This window comes from Falco cherrug, chromosome 19 (genome assembly GCF_023634085.1).
Source record: "Falco cherrug isolate bFalChe1 chromosome 19, bFalChe1.pri, whole genome shotgun sequence".
NCBI classification, from domain to species: Eukaryota; Metazoa; Chordata; class Aves; order Falconiformes; family Falconidae; genus Falco; species Falco cherrug.
Genome location: NC_073715.1, coordinates 5,137,434 through 5,160,633, shown reverse-complemented (window position 1 = coordinate 5,160,633; position 23,200 = coordinate 5,137,434). Strand labels below are relative to the sequence as shown.

General features: G+C 63.8%; 1 protein-coding gene across 2 annotated transcripts; it reads right to left on the bottom strand.

The window, feature by feature from the left end:
* Window positions 1–799: 799 nt before the first annotated feature.
* ASIC1 (acid sensing ion channel subunit 1) lies at window positions 800–21,456 on the bottom strand. 2 transcript variants are annotated; one of them, XM_055697131.1, is made up of 13 exons: window positions 21,092–21,456; window positions 20,848–20,962; window positions 20,037–20,431; window positions 18,780–18,975; window positions 5,549–5,699; window positions 4,958–5,085; window positions 4,583–4,733; window positions 4,431–4,487; window positions 4,202–4,355; window positions 4,026–4,117; window positions 3,745–3,824; window positions 3,042–3,146; window positions 800–2,873 (listed from the first exon to the last, which is right to left on the bottom strand). In XM_055697131.1, the coding sequence occupies exons 3-13, from the start codon at window positions 20,399–20,401 to the stop codon at window positions 2,769–2,771; spliced, it is 1,584 nt and encodes a 527-aa protein (XP_055553106.1). In that variant the 5' UTR covers window positions 20,402–20,431; window positions 20,848–20,962; window positions 21,092–21,456; the 3' UTR covers window positions 800–2,768. The 2 variants fall into 2 exon arrangements, with proteins under 2 accessions (XP_055553106.1, XP_027656561.1); XM_027800760.2 differs by lacking the exons at window positions 18,780–18,975; window positions 20,037–20,431; window positions 20,848–20,962; window positions 21,092–21,456 and adding an exon at window positions 6,355–7,659.
* Between the last annotated feature and the right edge of the window lie 1,744 nt (window positions 21,457–23,200).

The following is a 23,200-nucleotide window of genomic DNA, read 5'->3' as shown; positions in this document are numbered from 1 at the left end:
CCCCGAGCCATCGCTGCACCCCGAGCCATCACCACACTAGCGCATTGCTGCACCCCGAGCCATCGCTGCACCCCGAGCCATCACCACGCCATCGCCGGCACCCCGAGCCATCGCTGCACCCCGAGCCATCACCACACTAGCGCATCGCTGCACCCCGAGCCATCGCTGCAGCCCGAGCCATCACCACGCCATCGCCAGCACCCCGAGCCATCACTGCACCCCGAGCCATCACCACGCCATCGCCGGCACCCCGAGCCATCGCTGCACCCCGAGCCATCACCACGCCATCGCCGGCACCCCGAGCCATCGCTGCACCCCGAGCCATCACCACGCCATCGCCGGCACCCCGAGCCATCGCTACACCCCGAGCCATCACAACATCGCCAGCATCCCGAGGCATCGCTGCACCCCAAGCCATTGCCACACCATTGCTGGCACCCTGAACCATCGCTGCACCCCGAGCCATTGCCGTGCCATTGCCGTGCCCTGAGGTATCACCGTACCCCGAGCCATCACCACACTAGCACATCCCTGCACCAAGGACCACCTTAATCCAACCACTCAGCACCACTCCCGATGTTGCCGGCCTTCACGAGCGTGTTTAAGGGCAGTGCTGGACCCTGGACCAAACCTTTACCCTCCCCCCTCCTCCCCATGTTGTTCTTGGCTCCGGTGATGCCTTCAGGAAGGTCCTGGGACGGCGCCGTCCCCACCTGCCTCCTCGGGGAGCGTTTCCAGCAGCTCAGCAAGAGAGACAGGCTCGGCGTTGGTGAGTTATATCATTCTTTATATCACCGTTAAGAGTAGCAGGTATTGATGTACAATGCATCTGTCATCTTATTGTGCTTCCTATGAAAATGTGTGTACATAGTACAGATACCAGAGAGAATTCAACACTTTATACACTTGAAGGCATTCAGAGATCAGTAACAGGGGGAAAAAAAAAATAAAAATGGCACAAGAACAAGGCCTAAATGCTACTGGATGGGTATCTACACTGATATGATGCATATAGAGATTGATATATATATATGTACACATATATATATAGTCATATATATTATATATAAGAAATATAAAATGCAGATGGCATAATAGAAAAAAACCAAAAAAGCATGTGTGTATGCTTCACCAGGTGAGCGTCAAGGTCAAATCCCAGCCCCATCTTTAAAAGCTTCAATGGGAAAGAGAAAGAAAGGAAATAAATAAATGAAACGCAATGAAACGTTAGGAAAAATCCATAAGAAAATTTATGGATGTGGCCGACCCGTCATCTTTGGGCGATCGCTGGATACAAAGGACTGACCCCCAGTTCCTAATTTTGGTCAGGAAGCAAATAATAATAATTAATAATAATAATAATAATAATGACAATACTAAAAAACCAAACTGCGGTTTAGAAATAATAATTACGAAACCGACTTATTGCAAAAGCTCTTAAAGATAAGTAGCACTTCAGCCCCGGGAGGGCTCTGGCTTGATGGGGGGAGGGGAGGGGGGGGGCTGGGGGCTGGGGCCACGGCCCACCGGCGCGAGGTGATGGGTCGGGGGGCAGAGGCTCGGCTGGTGCCGGACCCCGGCGGGCAGGGCAGGACGCGGCGTGCCGGGGAGAGGCAGCGATGGGGGAGAGCAGTGGTCCCAGGGCAGCAAGCCAGCAGATGCCCCAAAGATGCGCAGGGCTCGCAGTGCCCGGGGGGCAGCTGCTGTGTGTGGGGTGGGGGTGGGGGGTCAGCAGGGGGGAGCCTACGGTCGCGGGGACCAGAGGACCCTGTGCCACGGGGTGTCCCTCGGCTTGGGGACCCTTTTGGTGTTGGGGGTCCTGTGCCCACCTGGCCAAGCTGGCTGGAGCTGGGATGAGGGCCAGGGGGGCTCCTTCTGCCTGTCCCCCCTGAGGATGGCTGTTTTTTGGGGGAGGGGGCGCAGGGGGTAGCGCCAGGCTCCCTGGGGACAAGGAGGGACAGGGCTGGCACTGGCCAGGCTGCAGGGAGCCCAGGGGAGGTGGGCAGGGAGGCCACGCTGCCGCCTGACCCACTGTGGCCGAGGGAGGGTCCTGGGTGCCGAGGTGGCCCCCCCGGCCGAGCACCCCCCGGTGGCACCCCCGTCCCGGGGACAGGGTGCCGAGGAAGACGTTCCGGAGCGGTGGAGGCATCCCGTCTTCATCACCCAGGCAGGGATGGGCTGCGGACCACCGCGGTGCCGGGGGACAAGCGAGGCTCTCCCAGGGGTGCTGAGCCCACCGCCGGCTTCACTGCAGGGTCCTCAGCCACCGCCCCGGCCACGCAAGGGGGTCCCAGCCAGCGGCAGCCAAGGCGTTGGAGCGGGATGGGCATGGAGGCGACGGACGGACAGACGGACAGGGCTGTGGATGGAGACCCTGCGGCCCGACGGCCGCTTCTTCTTGGCTTCTGGGTTTGTCGTTAAAAAGGCCGAGGGGGGGGGTGGGGGGGGATGGGGCAGCCCCCTGCCCCAGCCCGCTGTGCGTGTGTCATCCCCGCGCCGCCGCCGCGGTGGCCGGGCTGGATGGAGCCTCCTCGAGTCTCTGAACGAGCGGGGCAGGCGCTGAGCAGCTGCCGCAAGGGCTGCGCGCCGGGTTGGGTCCCATCCTGACCCGACCGCCTGCCCCGAAATGCGAGGCCATGGGCTCTGGGCCGTGTCCCACCGCGGTGAGGAGCGAGGTCCCCTGGCTGTGTCTCTCCGCTGGCGCTCGCGGGGACAAGGGCAGCTCTCCGGGGGGCTTTGGTAGCTCAGGTTGTACATCCAGACGTCGGTTAGCAGGTGAAGTCCTCGAAGGTGCCCCGGGCCGGGTGGTGAGGTAGGATGTTGGCTGCGTACGTCATGCCGGCCGGGTGGCCCCGTATGCTTTCGCAGGGATTCTGCGGGGCAGAGGATGGACGGGATGCTGGGGTCACTCGAGTCACCCAGACCCCCCCCCAAATCGGAGTCCTGCCTCCACACAGCATCTCCGCCTGGTGTCTCTGCTCCTTCCCCCAGCACCCCCCAAACTGGGACACCCCCCCCAGCCCCACAGACCCGGCACTCACGTGGCGTTTCACGTCGTCCATGCTCAGCGCGACGCCCTTGTCCGTGTTGTTCCGCTTGTGGTTCTTGTGGCACTTGCCCCGCCGGCACAGCCGGTGCTTAATCACCTGCGAGAGCCAGATTTCGGTCCCGGGGGGGTCCCGGGGGGGTCCCCCCTGTGTCTCACAGGCATTTTGGTGCTGCAGGAGAACCTGGGTCCCCCCCAGTGTCCCACAGGCGTTTCAGTGGATAACTGGGGTCCCCCCTGGGTCCCCCCAGTGTTTCGGTGGATAACCTGGGTCCCCCTCCATGTCCCCCTGGTTTTTCAGCGGGTAACCTGGGTCCCCCCCCGTGTCCCACAGGCATTTCAGTGGATAACTTGGGTCCCCCTGGTGTCCCAGTGGATAACCTGGGTCCCCCCCATGTCCCACAGGCATTTTGGTGGATAACCTGCGTCCCCCCAGTGTTTTGGTGGATGACCTGGGTCCCACCCCATGTCCCCCTGGTCTTTCAGTGGGTAACCTGGGTCCCCCCCGGTGTCCTACAGGCGTTTTGGTGGATAACCTGGGCCCCCCCGGTGTCTTGGTGGATAACCTGGGTGTCCCTCCTGTGTCTCATGGGAATTTTGGTGGATAACCTGGGTCCCCCTGTGTCTCGGTGGGTAGCCTGGGTCCCCTGGCAGCCCTGGGACAGCAGCGATGCTCAGGGACCAGCGGGGACACTCACCTCATAGGCGTAGTCAAACAGCTCCAGCACCGTGAGGATACTGGCCCCGATGAACAGCCCCATCTGCCCCCCGATGTCACCTGCAGAGAGAGGGCAAAGCCACCAGGGTGGCACCGGTGGCAGGGGGAGCAGGGAAAGGGCAGAACCGCTGTCACTGGTGCCCGGCCACGGCCGTGGGGTGCCCCACGCTCTCGGCACGTCCTTGTGCCTCAGGACCGGCGCGACGGCGCAGGGGGCTGACACGAGCCCAGCTCGTCCGAGGATGCTCCCGGCACACTCACCCAGCAAACCGGCTACCTCGTACGCCTTCTTCTGCTCGATCGTCTCGTAGTTCAGGGCTTCGAAGAAGATATCCAGCACCAGGATGTTCTCCCTGCGCGGGATGTTAAGCGGTGTCAGGCTGAGGTTCGGGATGCAGGGAGAAGGAGCCGCCGCATCCCGGCGCCGCAGCACGTACCCGATGTACTGCTCCGACTTGTTGTACTTTTTGGCCAGGTACTTGGCGGAGGCTTTGCTGGGGATCTTCACCATGGAGAGCTCTTTGCCGTAGCGGGTCACGTTGCAGGGCATCTCGCAGACGCAGTACTCGTTGTCCTTCTCCACCAGGAAATCTGAGCGAGGAGAGAAGGAGATGATGGAGAAATCCAGCACCCACAGCTGGGTCCCGCGGGGCTGGGCAGCCTCACCTAAGGCTGGATCTGCGCACTCCTTGTACTGCTCCGGGGTGCAGTAAGGGGCATCACCTGGAGGAGGGAGAAAAAGCAAATTTTTTTCCCGGTGGGACGGCGCCGGTGGGCTGATGCCGGTGGGCGCTGGAGCTGCCGTGCGCAGGGCTCACCTGGCATGTGCACCATGCGGCAGTTGCAGTTCTCCACCAGGTAGCGGGTCTCGCAGTCGATGCGGCAGGCGGTGATGCTGTAAGTGTCGTAGAACTCCGAGTCGCCCGCCACGGCCTTGCAGTCACCCCAGGGAGGCGGCAGGTAGATGAGCTGGGAGGGGGCAGGAGCCAGGAGTGAGGAGAGAAGCCCACCGACCCCCAGCATGCTGGATGCATGGCGGGGGGGAGGGGGAAACCCTTGCTGCAGCGGTCCCCATGGCCGGGTCCCCCTCTCCCCGTGACGTGGGGACAGGAGGAGGCTCAGCATCCCACGGCCGCTCCAGCCCGCAGCACAGGGGTGGGGGGAGCACCCCAGACCCCCTCCCCAGTCCCTACCCGCTGCTCCTGGCAGGACACGAAGGTCTGGAAGCCGGGAGCCACCCCGAAGCCCAGCTGGTCGATCAGCGGGGGCTCATCCTGGCTGTGGATCTGCACCTTGATCCCAGCTTCGAACGAGGTTTCGTCTGCGGTGGAGAGAAGTGGGGGTGAGCGCGGTGCTGAGCCCCGGTGCTGCGCCCAGCCCTGCTGCAAGAGGCACCAAAACTTCTCCTGTCTCCCACCCTTCCCCTGGGCAAATCCACTCGTCTGTGTGTCCGTCCATCCATCCATCTGGTTGCTACAGCATCCCCTGACCCTCCTGCTCCAGCACCCGGGAGCGCGGCAGGAGATGCGTTCGACTCTATTTATACAGGAGCGATGGCTGCTCCTCTAAACCGATGGGGAGTTGCCATGGCGAAGAGCAAAGACGAGGAGGAAAAAGGAAAGAAAAGGACCCGAAGTGATGAGAAATGGAAGGAGGGATGAGGAGGCAACCTGAGGGACGTGGAGCCGTGGGGTGAGGGAGCCGGGAAGGGGCCAGGAAGCATCCTGGGAGCTGCTGGTGACCCAGTGGACCCGCTGGTAGAGCTGCTGGGGTGGGGGGGTTACCTGTTTCCCCCCACACGGGGAGGTACTCGTCCTGCTGGATGTCCAGCATGATCTCCAGGCCGTTGCCGGTGCCCCCCTTCATGGTGATGAGCCGGGGCTTCCCGTCCTGCCCCGCGTTGAAGGTGTAGCACTTCCCGTAGCGGGTGAAGACCTGCGGGAGGGGACACGGGGCTGAGCCTGGGGACCCTCTGCCGGCACCACCGAACGGAGCCGGGGGGCATCAACACCCTGAGACAAGCTGGCCCCAGCCTGGGGGTACGATCCAGGACCCAGGCTCCTGCCCTATGGGGGGGTCTCCCCCGTGGAACCGCTGGGTTTGCCCTGGAGGAGGAGGAGGAGATGTTCCCCACCGAGGCGCAGGGCACGGATTTGGGGGAGACACTTGGCAGATTTACAGCACCTTGCCCCCCCCTGGCAGCCCCAGCTCCCCAAGACGGCGGCGCTCAGCCCTACACCCGCACCAGCACCTCCTCCATCCCTGCTGGGGCTGGATGGGACCCTGAACCCCCACCCCCACCCTGTCTCCCACCGTTCCAGCCGACGCCGGCGTGTCCCCACGGTGCTGAGCTGCTGCCGGCCGGGGCGAGGGGCGCGTGAGGCCGGTGGGCTGCGGCTCGCCTGGTGCCCCCCAAGCGGCGGTGATGCTGGGACGGAGATGCTGGGCACCTCATCGGGCAGCACAGCGGGTCTCCGTGGCCGGTGCCATCCCCGTCACCAGCGAGACACCCCGGTGCCCGCCGTGCCGGATCCAACACCACGCCGGCCGGAGCTGCTGGCTGTGCCTGGCCACCTTGGGGGCTACTCACCACCGCGAAGTCACCGGGACCGCACTGCTGGCCCCGGTAGCTGCAGCTCAGCAGCATGTCCTCCAGCTGGTGGCAAGTGCGGTTAAAAAACCCGTACAAATTGAGGGGCTCGTCCTCATCCCAGGGGTCGGGCTGAGCCGGGGAGAAGCCCAGCTCCATCCCGGGCTCGTAGTCAACCAGGGGGGCCAGGTAGAGCAGGTCCTGGTGGCTGAGCTGCGAGACCCGCACGCGGTTGATGTTGCAGAAGGTGACGGCGGGGAAGGTCATCTCAGGGCTGTCCTCCTCGCTGAGCAGCGTGACGTGGTGGTACTCCAGGTAGTAGACGATGCGGTCGGCCACCTGGTAGAGGAAGACGGAGAGGGAGAGGAGGAAGGCCAGCGCCCAGAGCGCCTGCCGGGCGCCCAGGCTGCCCTCCACAAAGATGTGGCTCAGCCCGTGCAGCGTGCAGCTGCTGGCGAAGGCCACCAAGTCCGTGGCTGCCCCGGCGTCCTCTTCCTCCTCTTCCTCCTCCTCCTGCCCGTACAGGAACTCGTCTGCTCCGTCCTCTCCTTTGCCGGGGGCTGCGGCGTCGCTCGGTCCTTCCTCGCGGGAGAAGGAGATGGTGCAGAATATCTGGAGAGGCATGGTCCGGCGGGGGGGTCCCAGCTGTGGCGGGGGGGTGCTGGCCCACAACCTGGGGGTCTTCAGTGGTGGTTCGGTTCCTCGGGGGGTGGGGGAGAGGAGGGAAGGAGGAAGGGGCAAGTTCAGAGGAGAGGCACGGAGAAAAGGAGCGAGAGGCGAGCGGGAGCGAGGGAGAGGAAGGGAGGGATGCTCGGAGGGGACGGAGAGGGGGGTATATGAGGAGCAGGGAGGAGAGGAGGAGCGAGGGGCGGTTCTGCGGGCTCCCCGGGTCCCCTGGGACCCGCTGGCTGCAGCTGGCAGGATGGAGCAGCGACGTCGCAGGCTCCAGAAGCACCGACGACGCCGATGCCTTGAAGCTCCCGGTGCTGCCCTGGGGGGCCTGAGGGGCTGCCAGGTCCGGCCAACACGGGTGTGCACGGGTGTGTGCGTGGGCTGCCGGCGTGTCACCGACCCACGCCGCCTCCTCCGTCCCCGCTGCGGGGCCCTGGCAGCCTGAGCAGCTGCTCCAGCCAGGCGCTCCCCGCCGGCTGCCAGGCTGTTTCTGGTGCCACCATATGCCGGCTTCTGCGGGCTCTTCCACAGGGCGGCTGGAGCCAGAGGTTTTTTTCCAAAATTCCTGCAACACCGACCTGCTGCAGCACCGGCCCAGGCTGTGCCGGCCAGGAGGAAGGATGCTACGGTGTCCCCAGGCTGTCGCGGCACTCATCCTGCCCTGGTGGCACCTGCAGGCCCATCTCCCAGTGCCGCGGGGCACGGGGACATCTGGCAAAGGCAATGTCCTGCCCGGTGTGAGGTCCATCCTCCTCGACACCGGGGCTGGTTTGGGCAGGATTTGGCTGCTGCCACGGTTCAGGTGATAGCTCCTTGCGCAGAACCCAGCCGGGACGCAGTGGGTCACCTCCAGATCCCCGTGGGGGACAGGGATGGCACCCAGGCTTCTTGTTGCTGAGCTGGGTGGGGGTCCCGGGGAGGTGGTGCAGGGTGGGGGGATGGAGCCAGCACCCGGGCTGGCTGCTGGGAGCAAAGATGCCGCTTCCCTGCAGCCCTGCAGCCCCCACCTGCGGTTGGCTTTTCTCCTGCTCTCAGCGCTTGGTAAAAGCACCGATGCAACCGCAGAGCACTCTCCGGCCTCATCCTGGCACCACTGCCGCCGGCGCTGGCCCGCGGGGAGGGGAAGCATCTAAATACAGCAGAGCTCCAATGCACCGGGGGTTTTGGCCCATGCCAAGGTGCTGAGCGCGCCCCAACTCACCGGTTTGGGTGCTGTGCCTCTTCCCCCCACCTCCCTGAGCCCATCCCAGCTCGCAGCCAAGGGCACCAGCAAACCAGGGGAACAATTGCACCGGGAAACTCGTACAAATCCGGTACCGGTGCAAAGTCACCCACTTTGCTGATGCTGGTGCAACGGGCAGGGCGTGCGCCGGGGGTCTCTGCCAGCGCAGGCTTAGCCGAGACGATGAGCAGTGGTGATGTGACATCGGGTTGTCCCTCCAGGGGCCATCCTGGGGGTCCCCAAGCTCAATATTCCCACCAGGACCCTCGGGTGAGAGGAACGTAGCAGATGCCACAAAGCTGGGGATGCTGGCAGCAGCGGGGAGGCAGGGCGGGTGACCTTGGGGACGAGCGCCGGAGCCAGGGGATGAAATTTCATCGCACCGATAGCAAAGGTTACAGCCTTGGGGAGCAACCCAGAGACTCCGAGCTGGAAATTCATCCTGGGAAATGGGACCGGAGGGGTGGCTGGGTGGCTGGGAGCCACCCTGCCGTGGGGACCAGGTCCCATCCTGCCCCTTTGTCTGGGATGGAGGAGAGCTGAGCTGCACAGGGGGCAGGGGTGGGCATCAGGGGGCTTCAGTGGGGAAGGGGTTGGGCTGGCTCAGCCCTGTGGGTACAAACTGGGTGCAAACTGGGATGATGACACACAGACCAGTGCTGGAGGATGCTCTTGGCACGGAGCGAGCAGGTACGAGCCGGCTGAGCTCGGGGTGGGTTTTCTGGTGTTCCCCAGCTCCGGGATGGGGAGTTTCTGTGGGAGGGCTGCAGGAGGGAGGCGAGAAGGTGGGAAAGGGAAGAGGAGCCTGGAGAGGGGGGGGTTTAGCCCCGGGGGGGTGCTGATGGGTGAGGGGTGCTGCCGGGGGGGGGCCTGGTGGTGCAAGCGAGGGGTGGGGAGGTTCAATGTGGCTTCTGGGGAGCGATTGCAGCAGGGCGAGGGGGAGGCTGGAATGAAAACACTCCATCATGGGCTGGGGCCCTTCACCGGCCTCGCTCGGCTTCACCGGCTGCGGGGGCTGGTGGGGGGGGCAGCTCTGGTGACCAGCCCCCATCCCAGAACCAGCGCTCGAGCCAGGGTGAAGGTGACCAGGGACGGTGACACCTGCGCAGGGGAGCACGTCCCCATTCCGCACCCAGTGACAAAGTGTGGCCGTGTCCCCGCGGTGCAGGGAAGGCGGGGGGGGGGGGGGTCGTCCCGGTTTGTGCGAATTTTGGAGGTGCTGGAGGAGTCCTTGGGCTCGTTCCAGCTCCTCCCTCGCCAGGAGTTATTTTTACCCTCTCTCAGGTAAAGCTTTGGCGGGGGAGAGGGACGGGGGATGCTATAATTAACCGTGACATCAGCCCCCGTGGCGGCGCGTGCTGGGATGATGCCACCACACCCCGACCCACCGCTGGGGACCAGGGATGCTCGATGCCCTTCGCCCCGCCGCAGAGAGCGATGCGGGATGTGGGATGCGGGATGCGGGATGTGGGATGCAGGATGCGGGATGCAGGATGTGGGATGTGGGATGCAGGATGCGGGATGTGGGATGCAGGATGCGGGATGCGGGATGTGGGATGCGGGATGCAGGATGCAGGATGCGGGATGCGGGATGTGGGATGTGGGATGCGGGATGCAGGATGCAGGATGTGGGATGCGGGATGTGGGATGCAGGATGCGGGGTGCGGGATGCGGGATGCAGGATGCAGTATGCGGGATGCGGGATGCGGGATGTGGGATGCAGGATGCAGGATGCAGGATGCAGTATGCGGGATGCGGGATGCGGGATGTGGGATGTGGGATGCAGGATGCAGGATGCAGTATGCGGGATGCGGGATGCGGGATGCTCCGCTGTAGCCTTTGGCTGCTGTCCCAGGGCACTTGGGCCCTGCTCAATGCTTTGCAGCTCATCACAGGCCTGGGAAAGGAGGTTCCCTGGGAGCGGGGGAGCACGGAGGCGGTGGGGGGTGGGGTGGGTGGGGGGGTGGGGGGTGGGGAAGGAGCGGGAGGGGGATTTGACGGCAGCAACAGCACATTTCACAGCCTGTCACGCTTTCATGGCAGAGGAGATCAAAGCCGGGATGGAGTTATTCATAGAGATAAACCAATCCCCGAGGAGGCGAGGAGAAAACAACATTGCAAGCTCCGTTATCCCAGGCCCGCCAGCGGCAGCCCGGCTCCGGGGGGGCTGTCAGAGAAAGCCCCCTGGGAGCTGGACCCCTTTGCTTTGCTGTTGGGGCTCTGCCCATCCCTGGCAAGGACCAGCTGAGCCGGGGCCGAGCTGCCAGCATCACCCCGGGGGTGCCCAGAGGATGGAGCCGATGGGTGGGAAGGGATGAGATGGGGGGGCAACCCCACGGCAGCGGGATTTGGGGCTGGATATTTGACGAGGAGGTGGGCGCCGCGCAGCCGGGTGTATCGCGCGCCAGGAAGGGGTGGGAATCAGGTTTGGCCCCACGAATGTGCTTTGAAGCTCCCAGAGCTGCCGAGATGCCGGTGGTGGCACCTGCAGCATCTCCATCGCCGCGCTGGGCAGGGCGAGCTGCTTGGGGGTGCTCAGGGGTGGCAGATCCCCTCCCCGAGCCCGGCGAGAGGCAGAGCCGGGGCAGCCAAGCGAGCTGGGATCGCCTGGGCAGCCGGGATCTCTGCCGGGACTAATCCTGCCGCCCCTTATCAGATGCTGCCACCTTGCCTCCGCTCGCTCCGCCAGCCAAGCTGGGTGCAGCTGGTGTTATCCGGCCCTTTATCCCCCAGATTAGACGCTTCACAGTGGATTAGCATGTCACATTCTAATGCAGAAAAATTGATGATTAAAAAGGACTTTTCCCTCTGTATTATTCCCCACCTCCGCCTCCTCTCCACCCCATCCCCGCGGGCACAGGCAGCCCAGCCCCAGCCGGGGGGACTGGTGATGCTGGGCGATGCTGGGCGATGCTGGGTGATGCTGGGTGATGCAGGAGCTGCATCCCTGGCTCCTGTTGGGGGATGGGAAACTAAAGGTCCCTTGTTTTTTGGACCGGGGGGGGGTGCTGGCACGCTCCATCCTGGCTGCTGGTGGTGGTGGGCTCAGGGTGGGCTTCAGGACCCCGGCTGTCCCGCCCCGCGTTATCGGCTGCAGCCCCAGCATCCGCAGCGCCAGGACTTTAATAAAAAGCACATTATGGTGAGTAATGCGCTAAGTGGACTTCATTATGGACCCGGGGCCTCCCCGGCTCCCGTTGTTCCGTATGATTTCCTATCAGATGAGCCTTATCTCCTCTCCAAACGCTTCCATTTAAACTCCATTAATCTTTCAAAGCTTCCCCGGGCCAGCGCTGCCGAGCGCTTCCCAGCCGGGCGCCACTGCTGCCGCCCCTGGGTGCAGAGACCACCTACAGCCCCACCGGCTCGGGGTCTCCGGGGGGGGTTCAGTGGGGACACCCCCCCCCCCCCCCGCAGCGCCACGGGCAGCCCAGCGTGTCCCTTCACCGTGATGGCTCCCACAGCCGCCGTATCCTTCTCGCCGGGATCTGTCGACGCTCCGATAATGGAAACGGTTTGGAACGCCGAGAGCTTTCCGGGTGCTTTATCCATCAGTGATGTCCCCGCTGTCCCCTAGTGCCACGGACGGGTCACTGGGATGGTGGCGGCTCCTGCCCTGCCCGGGTGAGGAGGATGCTGCCGAGGTGCCGGTAATTCCTGGGCAGCTGGGATTATTCTGTGCGGATGCTGATCCCAACGCTTTTCCGCGGTTCCCACCCATCACCCCTAAGCAGGTTGCAATTTTTTCCGACATCCTTCACAATTGCTCAGGCCGTCCGTGCCGGCAGATCCAAGCTGATGGTTTTAACTGGGAGGGGGCTGGGAAGTTGTGTTCCTATCTGCTTTTCTTGCTCCGGCTCCTGTACACATCACGGTTTTCAAATCTAATCTAATCCAAGCAGGGTTGTTACGCAGCTCCGGCGTGTGGCTGCTCTGGATGGATCCTCCTGGTGCTTTAGTGAGGATCAAGGACCAGGGGGGGCTTAAAACCCCCCTGATAAACCAGAGGATGAGTGGGAAGCACCCTACCCCAGAACCATCCTGCATCTCATCTCGGTCCTTACGGGAAAAGCCGGGATGCAGATGCACCAAACCTTCCGCACAGCCGAAAAAAAATAATATAAAAAGTCCCCCAAAATAAATAAAAGGTTATAATATCCAAGTGTCGGGGTCTGTATAAATAAATAAGAGCCTGAGATGGTGAGGAGCTTCTTGAGTCATGGTTATTGCAGAAAAACGGGGATGCCTGCTGCTTGGAGAGCCCCAGCTCCAGCCAAACTCTGCAGGTGATAAAACAAAGGCGTCTATAAAAAGCCAGATAAATTAAAAGTGAGGCAAAAGGCCACAAGACAGTTAATTTCCTGGATCTCCCTGGGGAGATCTCTGCCTCCTGCGGTGCTCCCTTCATCCCTGCGCTCTGCTGTGGCTTTTCCCCCTAGGAAAATGGCACAGGGTGGTTTTTCTGGGCAGATTCTTCGAAATAGCCGCGGTTGGCAAAGGCGCTGGGTGCCTTTGGGTCTGGGATGAAGACCAAAGGGAGGATAAGGGGGAAGAATCTGGAAGGATCCCGTGTGCCAGCGGTGGCCCCGGGCTGCGATCTCAGCCTGTGGCTCCTCGGGGGGCCGGTAGCCACGGGGCACACGTGCCCAGGGCAGCCCGTCCGCAGCTCTGCTGGCGCTCGACAGCCTCCTCGTCTCTTCCAGCAGCCACAGATGCCATTAAAGCTTATTAATAATCATTAATAATTCATTTGTTAATGACTTTCTATGTGCAAAGGCATGGCAAGAGGAGCAGGAATAGCCCCGAGCCGCTCCCAGCTCTTGGCACGACACCTCGGGGGGCGTCGGGGGCGTGCAAAGCGCTCCCGGACGTGCAAAAAGTGCTTTGGGTGCACGTGGCACCTCCGAGGGTGCAACGGGGTGTCTGGGGGTGCAAAGTGTCCGGGGGGTGCGTGACACACACCCCCCCCCAGTGCACACAGTGTGGGGTGCGCTGCTGTGCACCACGGCTCTGGGCACGCTGCCGGGGCTGGATGTTGCCCCCGGGCAGGGACCAAAATGACCCCCGGCTGGGCCCGATCCTGATCCCGCATGTCCTTCTCTCTCCTTCCCTAATGGTGGCGGAGATGTCGTTCAGGGCTTAGTGGTTTGAGGCGCTAAATAATTTACCCACTCCTTTGTGGAGCGGCTAACGAAGCGGCGGCGAGGCACAGGCACACGCCGGCCTCCCAGTGCGCCGTGCTCGGTGCCGGTGGCCTCAACCTGCTTCTTCCCGGCCCAATTCTGCGCCAAGCCCAGGGCAGGTCCTGCGGCACCGCTGCGGGATGGGTGTGAAATGCAACCGGCTTCACACGAGCGTCGCTGTCTCCACGTCGGGGTGAGCACAGCCAAGGGACCCCCCATCCTCCCGCCTGCATCCTGCCGGGCGCCACGCTGGGGAAAACTGGGATGGAGCTGGGGAAGGAAAACAGCCGAGGAGCAACACTTGCCGGCGTCTCTGCTCTGTGCCCGAGGGCTAAACTGCTCACGGCTGCGTTCTGGATGATTTGCTTCCAGCAAAATATCATGATACTTGAAAGTCTCAGAGCTGCCGAGGAGCTGATGGAGTCGGGGCGCTCCGGTTGCGCTGCGCTTCCCAGGAGAGCCAAGTCCCCGCGGCTGCTCCTCTGCTCCATCACCTCCTGCACCATGTCCATGGGTTTGCTTCGTGCCTCTGGAAAACGATGCGACCTCTGGGGTCAAATGATGCTGCTGTCCCACGGATGCAGGGGGTGAGCCCTGCCAGGAGGTTGCAGATGATGCAGGTGGGGATGGTGCGGCCAGGGAAAAACCTCCGGGATGCTGCAGGTGAGTGGCTGCTCAGAAATAACAGATCCAGGCGAGCGGTTTCAAATGCTTATAAGTTATTGAGGAGCCCCTGCGCCGCTTTAAAAAGTGATTTACATGAATCACTTGCATGTCTTACAGAATTTGTAAAGGCACCGGCTCCATCGGGGCTCAGCGCGCAGCCGGGGACCGGTCCCAAGCCAGGAGGACGGGGCTGTGGCCACCATCCCCCCCCCCGCCACGCGTGGTCGCCAAGTTGTTTTTCCAGAGCCAGATGGGCCCGTGCGGCTTGTTTATGAACTGTCAAAAGCTCCAGGAAATCTCTGGGTATCAGTAATTCCCGCGCCCGCTCTCTCCAGCTGCGTTGGAGATGCTTTTCACTCCGGCTCTATGATTATCCACTAACGCTGCGCCGCAGGGGAGCTCTGCTCACCGCAGGGCTGCTGGGCTGGTGGCTGCCGCGGTGCTGCGTGGGGCCGTGGGGTGCTGGGGGCTGGACCCCTGAGACCCCCGCTGGGTGCTGGAGTTGGGTTCTGTGGGGCTGAGGGTGTGGGGAGAGCAGGGAGCCCAGCAGCATCCCCCGGCTGAGCACCCTGAGAGCGGCAGCCCGAGCGCGCCCCATCGCACCTCACCCCCCCGAGGACCCGTGGGTGCTGGAGGACCCCCAGCACCCGGAGCAGGGAAGGTCGGAATGACCCCAGGGATGGTTTTTCAAGGGGGGAAAAAGCTGGGGTGGTCCTGGGGTGGCAGGAGCTGACCCCCAACACGTGCTGGCCAGAGCGAGGTGGGCTGTGAGCTGAGAAGGGAGCTGGGGGGGGTGCAGAGGGGCTTTGGGGGTGCAGAGGGGCTTTGGGGGTGCAGAGGGGCACGCATGGGGGTTTAGCAGGGTACGGGGGGTGCAGTGGGGTGCAGAGGGGCAAAGCAGGATCTGGTGGTGCCCAGTGGTGTAGTGGGGCTCACAGGGGCGGTGGGGGGGCTCAGCAGGGTGCAGTGGGGTGCCGTGGGGAACACCGGGATGCTGCTGGCTCCTTTCTCCATCGGAGCGTCTCCTGCTTTGCTCCGGAGATGGGAGAAAGGAGGAGAGGAGGAGCGTGATCGGGGTTTGCTGGGTTTGCTCCAGACTTTTCGTGCTCCCTGCCTTCCTCTTCCTCCGCGCGCTCGCGATTTCCAGGGCAGAGGATGCAGAATCCGATGCAAAAGGCAGCGGCATGATCTCCACGTCAAACTCAATTCTCCCTCGTGCCAGCTCAGCCCCGGAGCCTCATGGAAATGGTCCAGAGGTCTTAATCCTCCGCAGTTTATCGAGGATGTCCCGTGCGCTCTGCCCCAGGGCTCCCAGCTCCCATGCCAGGGCTCAGCCACCGTGCCCCGGAGCAGGATGGTGACCAGGAGCCGGGGACGTGACTCTCCCCTGGCCCAGGCTCGTGATGTGTCAGAAGGAAAAGCTGCCCACGGCCGTTGCACCGTGCCGGGGGCGGCTGCTGGCATCGCCCCTGGCTGCACCCACCCCCCAAAAAGGGGCTTCACGAGCCCGGGGCACCATCCTGAGGTGTAACGCTGGTTTCACACGGGGCAACCCCAGTTCCCATCGCATGGGCCATACTGGGGTGCGGAGAGGAACCTGATCCTCTGGGTATCTCCTGTTTCCCTGGAGTGGGAAGGAAATTAATGGGGTTTAGAGCCCCGAGACAGGGATTCTGGGCTGTTCCCTTGCTGGGTGAGGAGCAGATCCATGGGGATGAGCCGGGCTCCAGGGGTCCTTTGCCGACGCAGGGAGGGAGAGGAAAGGCAAGCTGGGAGCCAGCGGGTCCCGCGTTCCCGCAGAGGAGCAAGGGCTCCAACTTATAAATAATGAAGTAGCGAGCGTGAAACATCGATCTCTGCTGCTAATGAGCACGTCAGGGAGCACAGCCCCGAAACAGAGGCGACAGCCAGGGCGATCCCCCCTTCCCCGCAAAGGGGAACCGGGGGGCTGTCCCCTGCCTGCCCCACGCATGACCCCAGGCTCAGGGCACTGGCACGACGATGGGGCCATCGAGGCAGGATTTGCCCTTCAGCCTGCTGTTTGTCCCTTCAGCCTTCCAGGGATTTTGCTGGGATTTTGGGGCTGAGGAGAGGAGACAGCCGCACCTCCCTGTGCGGCATCTTCCCCATCCTGGACCGCTGTGGGGTGGCAGAGACCTCTGTGGTGCTGGGGTGGCTGTGAAGAGCTGGGGCAGGGCCAGAGTGGGCCAGTTCTTATCCCCTGGGTCTTCTTAGAGGGGTCAATCCCCCCCTATGGGACAAGCCCAAGCCTGCTCAGCTCCATCTCCATCCCTGGAGCATCCCTGCATCCTGCACACAACTGCCGCTGGGGAGCACCCAGCCCCCGCGGTGCCACTGGCCAGGGTGGGTGGGGATGGAGGGGGATGGACAACGCCAGGGACCCCCGATCCAGCCTGGTGACGAGGCAGGATGAAAGAGGAGGTGGGAAAAGCCCGTACGATCCCAGGATGGGCTTCCCCACAGCATCCCGTACCAGCCCTGCCTGCCAGGAGCTCCTGTCCTGGCTCCAGGGTGATGCTTTGCGGGGGCGGGGGGGGATCCTGAGACCCACAGCCCCCCTGGGGTCCTCCTGGGTGGGTGCACCACAGGGGGCACACAGGCAGTGCTCCCGGGGGGCGGGGGGGGGAGGCTGGGCTGTTGTGGCTGCCCTCAGCGATGCTCTCCCACCACCCAGCAGTGGGAGGGGGGGGACGCGGGCAGGGGGCAGCTCTGGCGCCTTATTGTCACCCCGGCTATTTGGGTCACGGCAGCCCCTCATCTGCATTCGCCGCGGCCCCCCAAGCCCTCCCTTCTGCTGGGGACAGATAACGCGGCAGCGTCCGCGGCTCTTGCCGTCGCCTCCTGTGCCGGCCAGCATCAGCATGCAGCCAGCATCGCCCGGTGGCCACTTGTCCCTCAGATGTCCCCACCGGCCCCCCAGCTCCCCCCACCTGCCACGGCACAGAAGCTAAATGGCTGCAAAGGGGACAGGGGCAGGGGGACACACACCAACATGCAGCTCCCCCCAGCCTGTGAGGTCTGGGCAGCCCCCAAATCCCCCCTGGCAAGGTCCGTCTCCGGACACAGCATCCCCTCTGGATCATCCAGAGGGAAAAAAGCGGGTACCAAAGCACCCACCAGGAGCATCCCGCCAGCCTGGGGGTTCAAGGGGCTTCCCGAAATGCAGAGGTGACAGCCCCTGCATGGGGCAGTGGGACCCCCGTCGGGGCAGCACGGGCTGGGGGGATGATGCATCACTGCGTGATGGTCCCCAGCACCCACTGCCCTCACCCAGCACCACCAGGCACAGAGCAGCCCCCTCCCCAGCCTGGGTGGCCACAGTCTGAGCCGGGAGGAGGGAGCAGAGAGGCGGCAAGAATGAACCTGGCAAACCAAGCCCTGGAAAAGCTTCTGTGGGCGCCGGGACCCCTGTGCCGGGATGGGGGGAAGTGGGATGGGGCGGCTGCCAGGACCCTGGCGCGGGCACCAGCACCCCCAGCCCCACCACGCACCCACCCACCCGTGCAGGGCTGCGAGGGGCACCCAGCCAGCACCAGCCGTGCAGCGCGGAGCCAGCTTTTTCCAATCCAATCCATTAAATCATCCCAACCTGCTCGCAAAGAATAATCCAGGCAGGAATAACAAACCAGCTGCAAGTCGATTTTTGCCTTTTGCCGGTTGGAAGGGATGCAGAAAGCCAAGATCCCGACAGAGGAAGGTGGAAAAACTGGGGGGAGGGTCCCTGGGGGGAGGGCTTCAGCACGGAAAATGCAGAGCCTGGTGACAAAACCATCCAGCAGCTGGGGACCCAGCCCCACTGGAAAGGATCCAGCCCCCTCCGGGCTGCAACTTGCCTCCATTTAACAAACAAAACACCCGACTTGACACCAGAGAATCGCTCCGTACAAAGAGCCCGTCGATGGAATTATGGCAGAGGATCAAAATCCCCCCCATCGTGCTGGGAGCCGGGTACCAGCTCCACGGGAGCCCGGCCGGTGCCGTGATGGGCTCAGCACCTTCATCCCTGGGATGTCCCCATAGGCTGGGGACAAGGATGGTGTCCCCAAGGAGTGCGGAGCTGCACGCTCTGCACCGGAGCCAGCTCGGGAACAGCCACCCCGGCTGCCGAATTTATTAGGCAGCCCCGGAATAGCCGGCACTGTTTCATTCCCAGCTGGATGGGGGAGAGGCAGCCGCAGCGGGATAAAGGCTTTATTGTGCGCCGGATCCGTGCACCAGCGCGAGACGCAACCTCTGTGGCGGGGCACAACTCCGTGCCGTGCCGCCAGGACCTGCTTTTCCCAAAGGATTACGGGGCTCCCTCGGGTCCTGCTTTTCCCAAAGGATTACGGGGGCTCCCTCGGGTCCCTGCCAGCCATCGCTGCGGCATTCCCAGCATTTCCACGGGTGCCTCCTGCCCGCGGTTTCCAGCACAGGTTTCCATCCCGGTGTGCACAACCCCGCTTTGCAGAGCCCCAGCGATGCCAGGGGGCTGGGCCCACGCCGGAGCATCCCGTGCGGATGCAGCCAGCGGCACGCGCTCCCGGTGAACATCCACAGCTCCAACCCCCCACGGCATCCCCTGGCATCCCCTTAACGAAGATGCTGCCGGTCCTTTTGGAGGCAGAAGTGGCTACAGGCGGCCAAACGCCCTCGTGGTGTGGGGGAAACGCGGCACTCACCACTTTGAAGTCTTCGGGGGTGCATTTCTCCCCGCGGAAGAAGCAGGACAGCAGCATCTCCCGGATATCGTGGCCAGCCCGGTCATAAAATTCCAGCATATTGAAAGGTTTGGGTTTGAAATTTCGAAAGTTCGCCTTATCCTGCAGGATTTCCAGCTGCTTCTCATCGGCGGTCTGGGTATCTGGGATCTCGTATCTTAGGGGAAAGAGCAGGCAGGAGCTCAGGCTGGACCACAACGGTGGCTCCCACCGGGAAAAGCCACTTGGGCTTCCCAGGGGCTACTCCTGCCCCGACCCCAGCACGGGCTCAGCAGAGTCCCGGGCACGTCGCACGTGGTGTTTTCAGAGCATTCAATGGCACAAAGTGGCCCAGGGGCACAGGAGAGGTGGCCAGAGGATGGGCGAGGAGGAGAAGCCGGGCAGTGGCCACATACCTCACCAGCTTGCCCCACAGCTGGGCTCGTCACTGGCCCTGCTTGAGGCCAGCCCAGCCGCCTGTCACCTTTGGTGGCATCACGGCCGCAGGCAGTGGCAGGGCTGGGGGGTGGGCTGAGCGTGCTGGGGCTCAGCCCCTGCTCTGGTGGATGCAAGCCCCTCCCTGGGGCACAGGTGGGAGCAGCGGTGAAGACCCTCACCAAACAGCGGGGGCAGGGAGCGCACCTTGCTGCCGGCACCGAGCTCACCACAGGGGCTTGGCAGCACCCAGGAGCCGCTACAGCCAGGGGGGTGGGCTGGGGAGGGTGGGCGAGGGGCTCCCCTGTGGACCCCACCCCCGCACAGTCCCACAGCTCGAGGAACGGCACCAACCTCCACTCGTGGTGCATGGGTGATGCTCAGCAGCTTCAGCTGCTGGCACCCCTGGCCTCACCGCATGCGTCGGGCACGCGGGACATGGCACTGGAGCCATGGGTGCTGGATCCACCCCGCGGGCAACCCAGGGTGGCCCTGGCCCTGCTGCGTGTGCCACACGCTAGAGATGGGAGTTATAAGTGCCACATCCACCCCGGGCAGCACAGCGTGGCAGCCACGCACCCCGGAGCCGCAGCAGGACCTGACGGCTCTCGGTGTTGCCGCACAGCGGCCGCGTCCAGCTGGGGAGCTGAACTAACTCGGTATCCGCTTCTTCACGGAGACTAAGGAGATGCCGCCCACGCCAGTCACGGAGCGCAACCCGCCACAGGGCACGGGGCTGGCATGGTGGCACGTCGGGGCACCCGGAGGTGCCACCTGGGACCCCCTGGAAGCGCCAGCACCCACCTGTTATTGAGCAGGGCGAGGAGCTCGCCGGCGTGGTACAGGTCATTCTTGGTCACCCGGCTGAAACGAAACTCGTTGAGGTTGCAGAAGGTGACGGCGGGGAAGGTGAGCTTGGTGGCCGCCACCTCGTCCAGTTTGGTGACGTGGGGGTAGAGGAAGTAGTACTGGATGCGGTTGGTGCAGACGAGGGCGAGCAGCGCCAGCGAGCCCAGGAAGCACAGCGCCCAGACCACGCGCTTCAGCGACAGCCGCTCGTACGAGAAGATGTGCGAGAGCCCGTGGAGGGTGGAGCTGCTGGCGAAGGCCTGGATGCTCACCGGCTGCCCGCTGTCCACCTCCTCCTCGTCCACTTTCAGGTCCATCATGGTCCGGGCCGGCACCGCGGGGTGGCCACTCTGCCAAGAAGGGAGCCCATGGGTGCTCAGCGCCACGCTGGCCTCGTGGGTGCTGCCGCTGCCTGACCCACCGCGTCGCCGCGCAGGGATGCGGGGGATGCAGCCCTCGCGTGGGGCAGAGGCTGTGCTGCGCTCTGCTCTTTCCCCCAAGCCCAGAGATAAATATACACACACACACACACACACACACACACATATATATATATATTTATTTATTTGGCTGCAGCCTCTTGCGATTCCTCCTCTCTCCCCTCCCCAACCCACGGCAGGACTGGGGTGCTGCACCCCCCCCAGCACCCTGCCACATCCTCCCCTCCCCTCCCACCCGTCCCCCCCCTCTCCCCGTCCCCCCCTCTCCCTCCCCCAAATGGCCCCGGCGCATCGACAAACAGATGAAGGAATTGTAGGATGCAAACCTGGAATCAGGGCCGGCGGCCACAGCCGGAGCTGGGCTCCTTCTGCTCCGCGCCGGCGGCTGCTGCTGCGACGTGGGTGCCGGGGTTGGGACGAGCCTCCCTCCACCTCCTGCCGCTGGGTGGGAAGATGGGAGTGGGAGACACGCAGAGGGTGCGAGAGGCACCAGCGATGGGCGAACCGGAAAGAAAAAAGGGGATGGGGGGGTGGTGGTGGTGGTGGGAATAAAAATAGCCTCGGTGGTACCTTGGTGCAAGCGTGGGAGCGGGGATGCGCCGGGGCCTCGCTCAGCACCCTGCCGGGGGACCGGAGGCGACCATCGCCGGCGAGGAGGCAGCTGCCGGGTGCGAGGAGAAAGGAGGAGGAGAAGGCAGGCGAGCAGGAGGCTGCTTCCCTGCCAAACACATGGATACCTCCCCCCGTGGCTATCTGGGAGCTGGTGGTTTCTTCAGATGCATAATCCGCATGAAGTCATTGTCTGTGTGCTGGTGGGGCTGGAGGCCGCCGAGGGGTGCCGCAGGCCGGTGGGCAGCAGGAGAAGGAGGAGGAGGAGGAGAAGAAGAAGGAGGAGGAGGAGGAGGAGGAGGAGGAGGAGGAGGAGCGGGGCGCTCCAGCGCTTGCAGGCTGCTGGCAGGGGCTGTTGGTGCTGCTGCCGTGTGCATGTGGGTAATGTGTGTGTGCGTGTGCGTGCGTGTGCTGCTCCCATCCCCCAGCGCTGCTCCGGCTCCTCGCTCTGCTGGAGCCCCCACGCCCCCCCCCATACAGCCCTGACCCGGCTCTCCCCTGCCACAGCCCCCACCGCCCTCGCAGGCGTCACCCATGGGTGGCCCCAGTGCCGGGGGTGGCACGCTTGGCTCGGTCCTTCTCCGGAGAACCGAGGGCAGGTGTCTTCCAGCCCTTCGTGGCCACCTGCTCGGGGTGCTGCGGTGCCTCCAGCACCTGCCCTGGGCTGGCCGGGGTCAGCCCCACGCTTTGCTGCCTGCTGGCGTGGTCCCCGGCACGGTGCTCGCCGCAATGGGGGCAGAGGCTGAGCTCCTGCCCTGGCGCAGGACACGCTGCCCCTTCCCCAGCTCTTCACCTTCGGCCACTGCGAGTCATCAGCAAGGTGCCACCATCCCCAGGGTGCTGGGTGCTGGGTGCTGGGTGCTCTGCTCCTCCCCGGCGCGGGATGAGAGGGTCGCACAGCTCTGGGTGGCATCCCCTAGCTTCCTCCGCATCTCCCACCCTGCCTCACCTCCACCTGCCCCCCACGAGCGCTTTGGGGAGCGGGGTGCCCCCATCACCCGAGCTGGGGGGCAGCACCCCATGGCAGCCCTCTGCCCAGCAGCGGTGTGGGGGGCAGAGGCTGCAGCAGGCGCTGCCCACTGTTCCCAGTAAGGTGATGGCAACCCAATGGAGCAGAACTTTTCCGTGTCCTTTGCAATGTGATGTCGGGAAGGGACAGCCGGGCACAGGGGGCACCCCACCAAGCCGTGCCCCCACCCGAAGGTGCCCTCCCAGCGTGCTGCCCCTGCTTGAAGCATGGCTAACGGGAGCATGGGCACTTTGGGGTACAGCAGGGTCAGGCGCGTGTACCCCATCCCCAAATCCCGTGCCTTGGGCGCTCTTGGTTTAGCCCTTTCTGGAGCATCCGCCCCCAAACTGTGTCCTTGCCCAAGCAGGGACCCAGGGTTTTGCAGCAGGACGTGCTTGGGGACACCCTGGGGAGACAGAGATGGGGTCCAGGGAGACCCCCAGGAGCCAATGTTCCCCTCGCTCACCGCCAGGCGCAGGGACCACCCTGCCAGCGCTTGGAAACGTGGCTGGGAGAGTGGCGTTAGCGGTTCCAGTTGGCACCAGCTCTGCCTTTCCCTTCCCCACTCCGTTCCGCAGCGCGGCGGCATCGCCTCCCGCCCCGACACCCGCCTGCCCGCAGCCGCCGCTCTGTTAGGGCTCCCGGGATAAACCCGGAGAAGGATGTGCTGCTTGGAGAAGGGAGAAGTACATTTTAAAAGGTGTTGGTGTGTCTGCCTGTGTGTCCCTTCCGTTGTTTTTTTTTTCTCCTTCCAGATGAGAAGTCGTTCTCCACAGCGGTTTTATTGCCAGTAAATCCACCGGCAGCGGCGAGGCACGGGGAGGGATGTGGTTTTGGGCCGCAGCGGATGCATGTGTGGATGTACAGGCGAGCCTTTGCTTTCCACCGCACAAGAAACCCGCGGAGAAGAGTCTCCGCATCCCCAAGCCACCTTGGCTGGAAAACACATCTTCTTGGGGTCTCCAGGAGGGGGTTGCTGGGGCCCTCCAAGCACCCCGGGGTCCCTTTCCTTCAGGAACCAGGAAGGAAGCAAGCGGCCGAAGGAAACTTCCTCGCTGCTG

Excerpts from the sequence above, each read along its gene's own strand:
- ASIC1 (XM_027800760.2), bottom strand. The coding sequence starts at position 6,978 with ATGCCTCTCCAGATATTCTGCACCATCTCCTTCTCCCGCGAGGAAGGA. Across the intron at positions 5,700-6,354 it reads GTCCCGGTGACTTCGCGGTG|GTCTTCACCCGCTACGGGAA; the intron begins GTGAGTAGCCCC and ends CCCCTCCCGCAG. Across the intron at positions 4,118-4,201 it reads AAGTCGGAGCAGTACATCGG|GGAGAACATCCTGGTGCTGG; the intron begins GTACGTGCTGCG and ends CATCCCGCGCAG.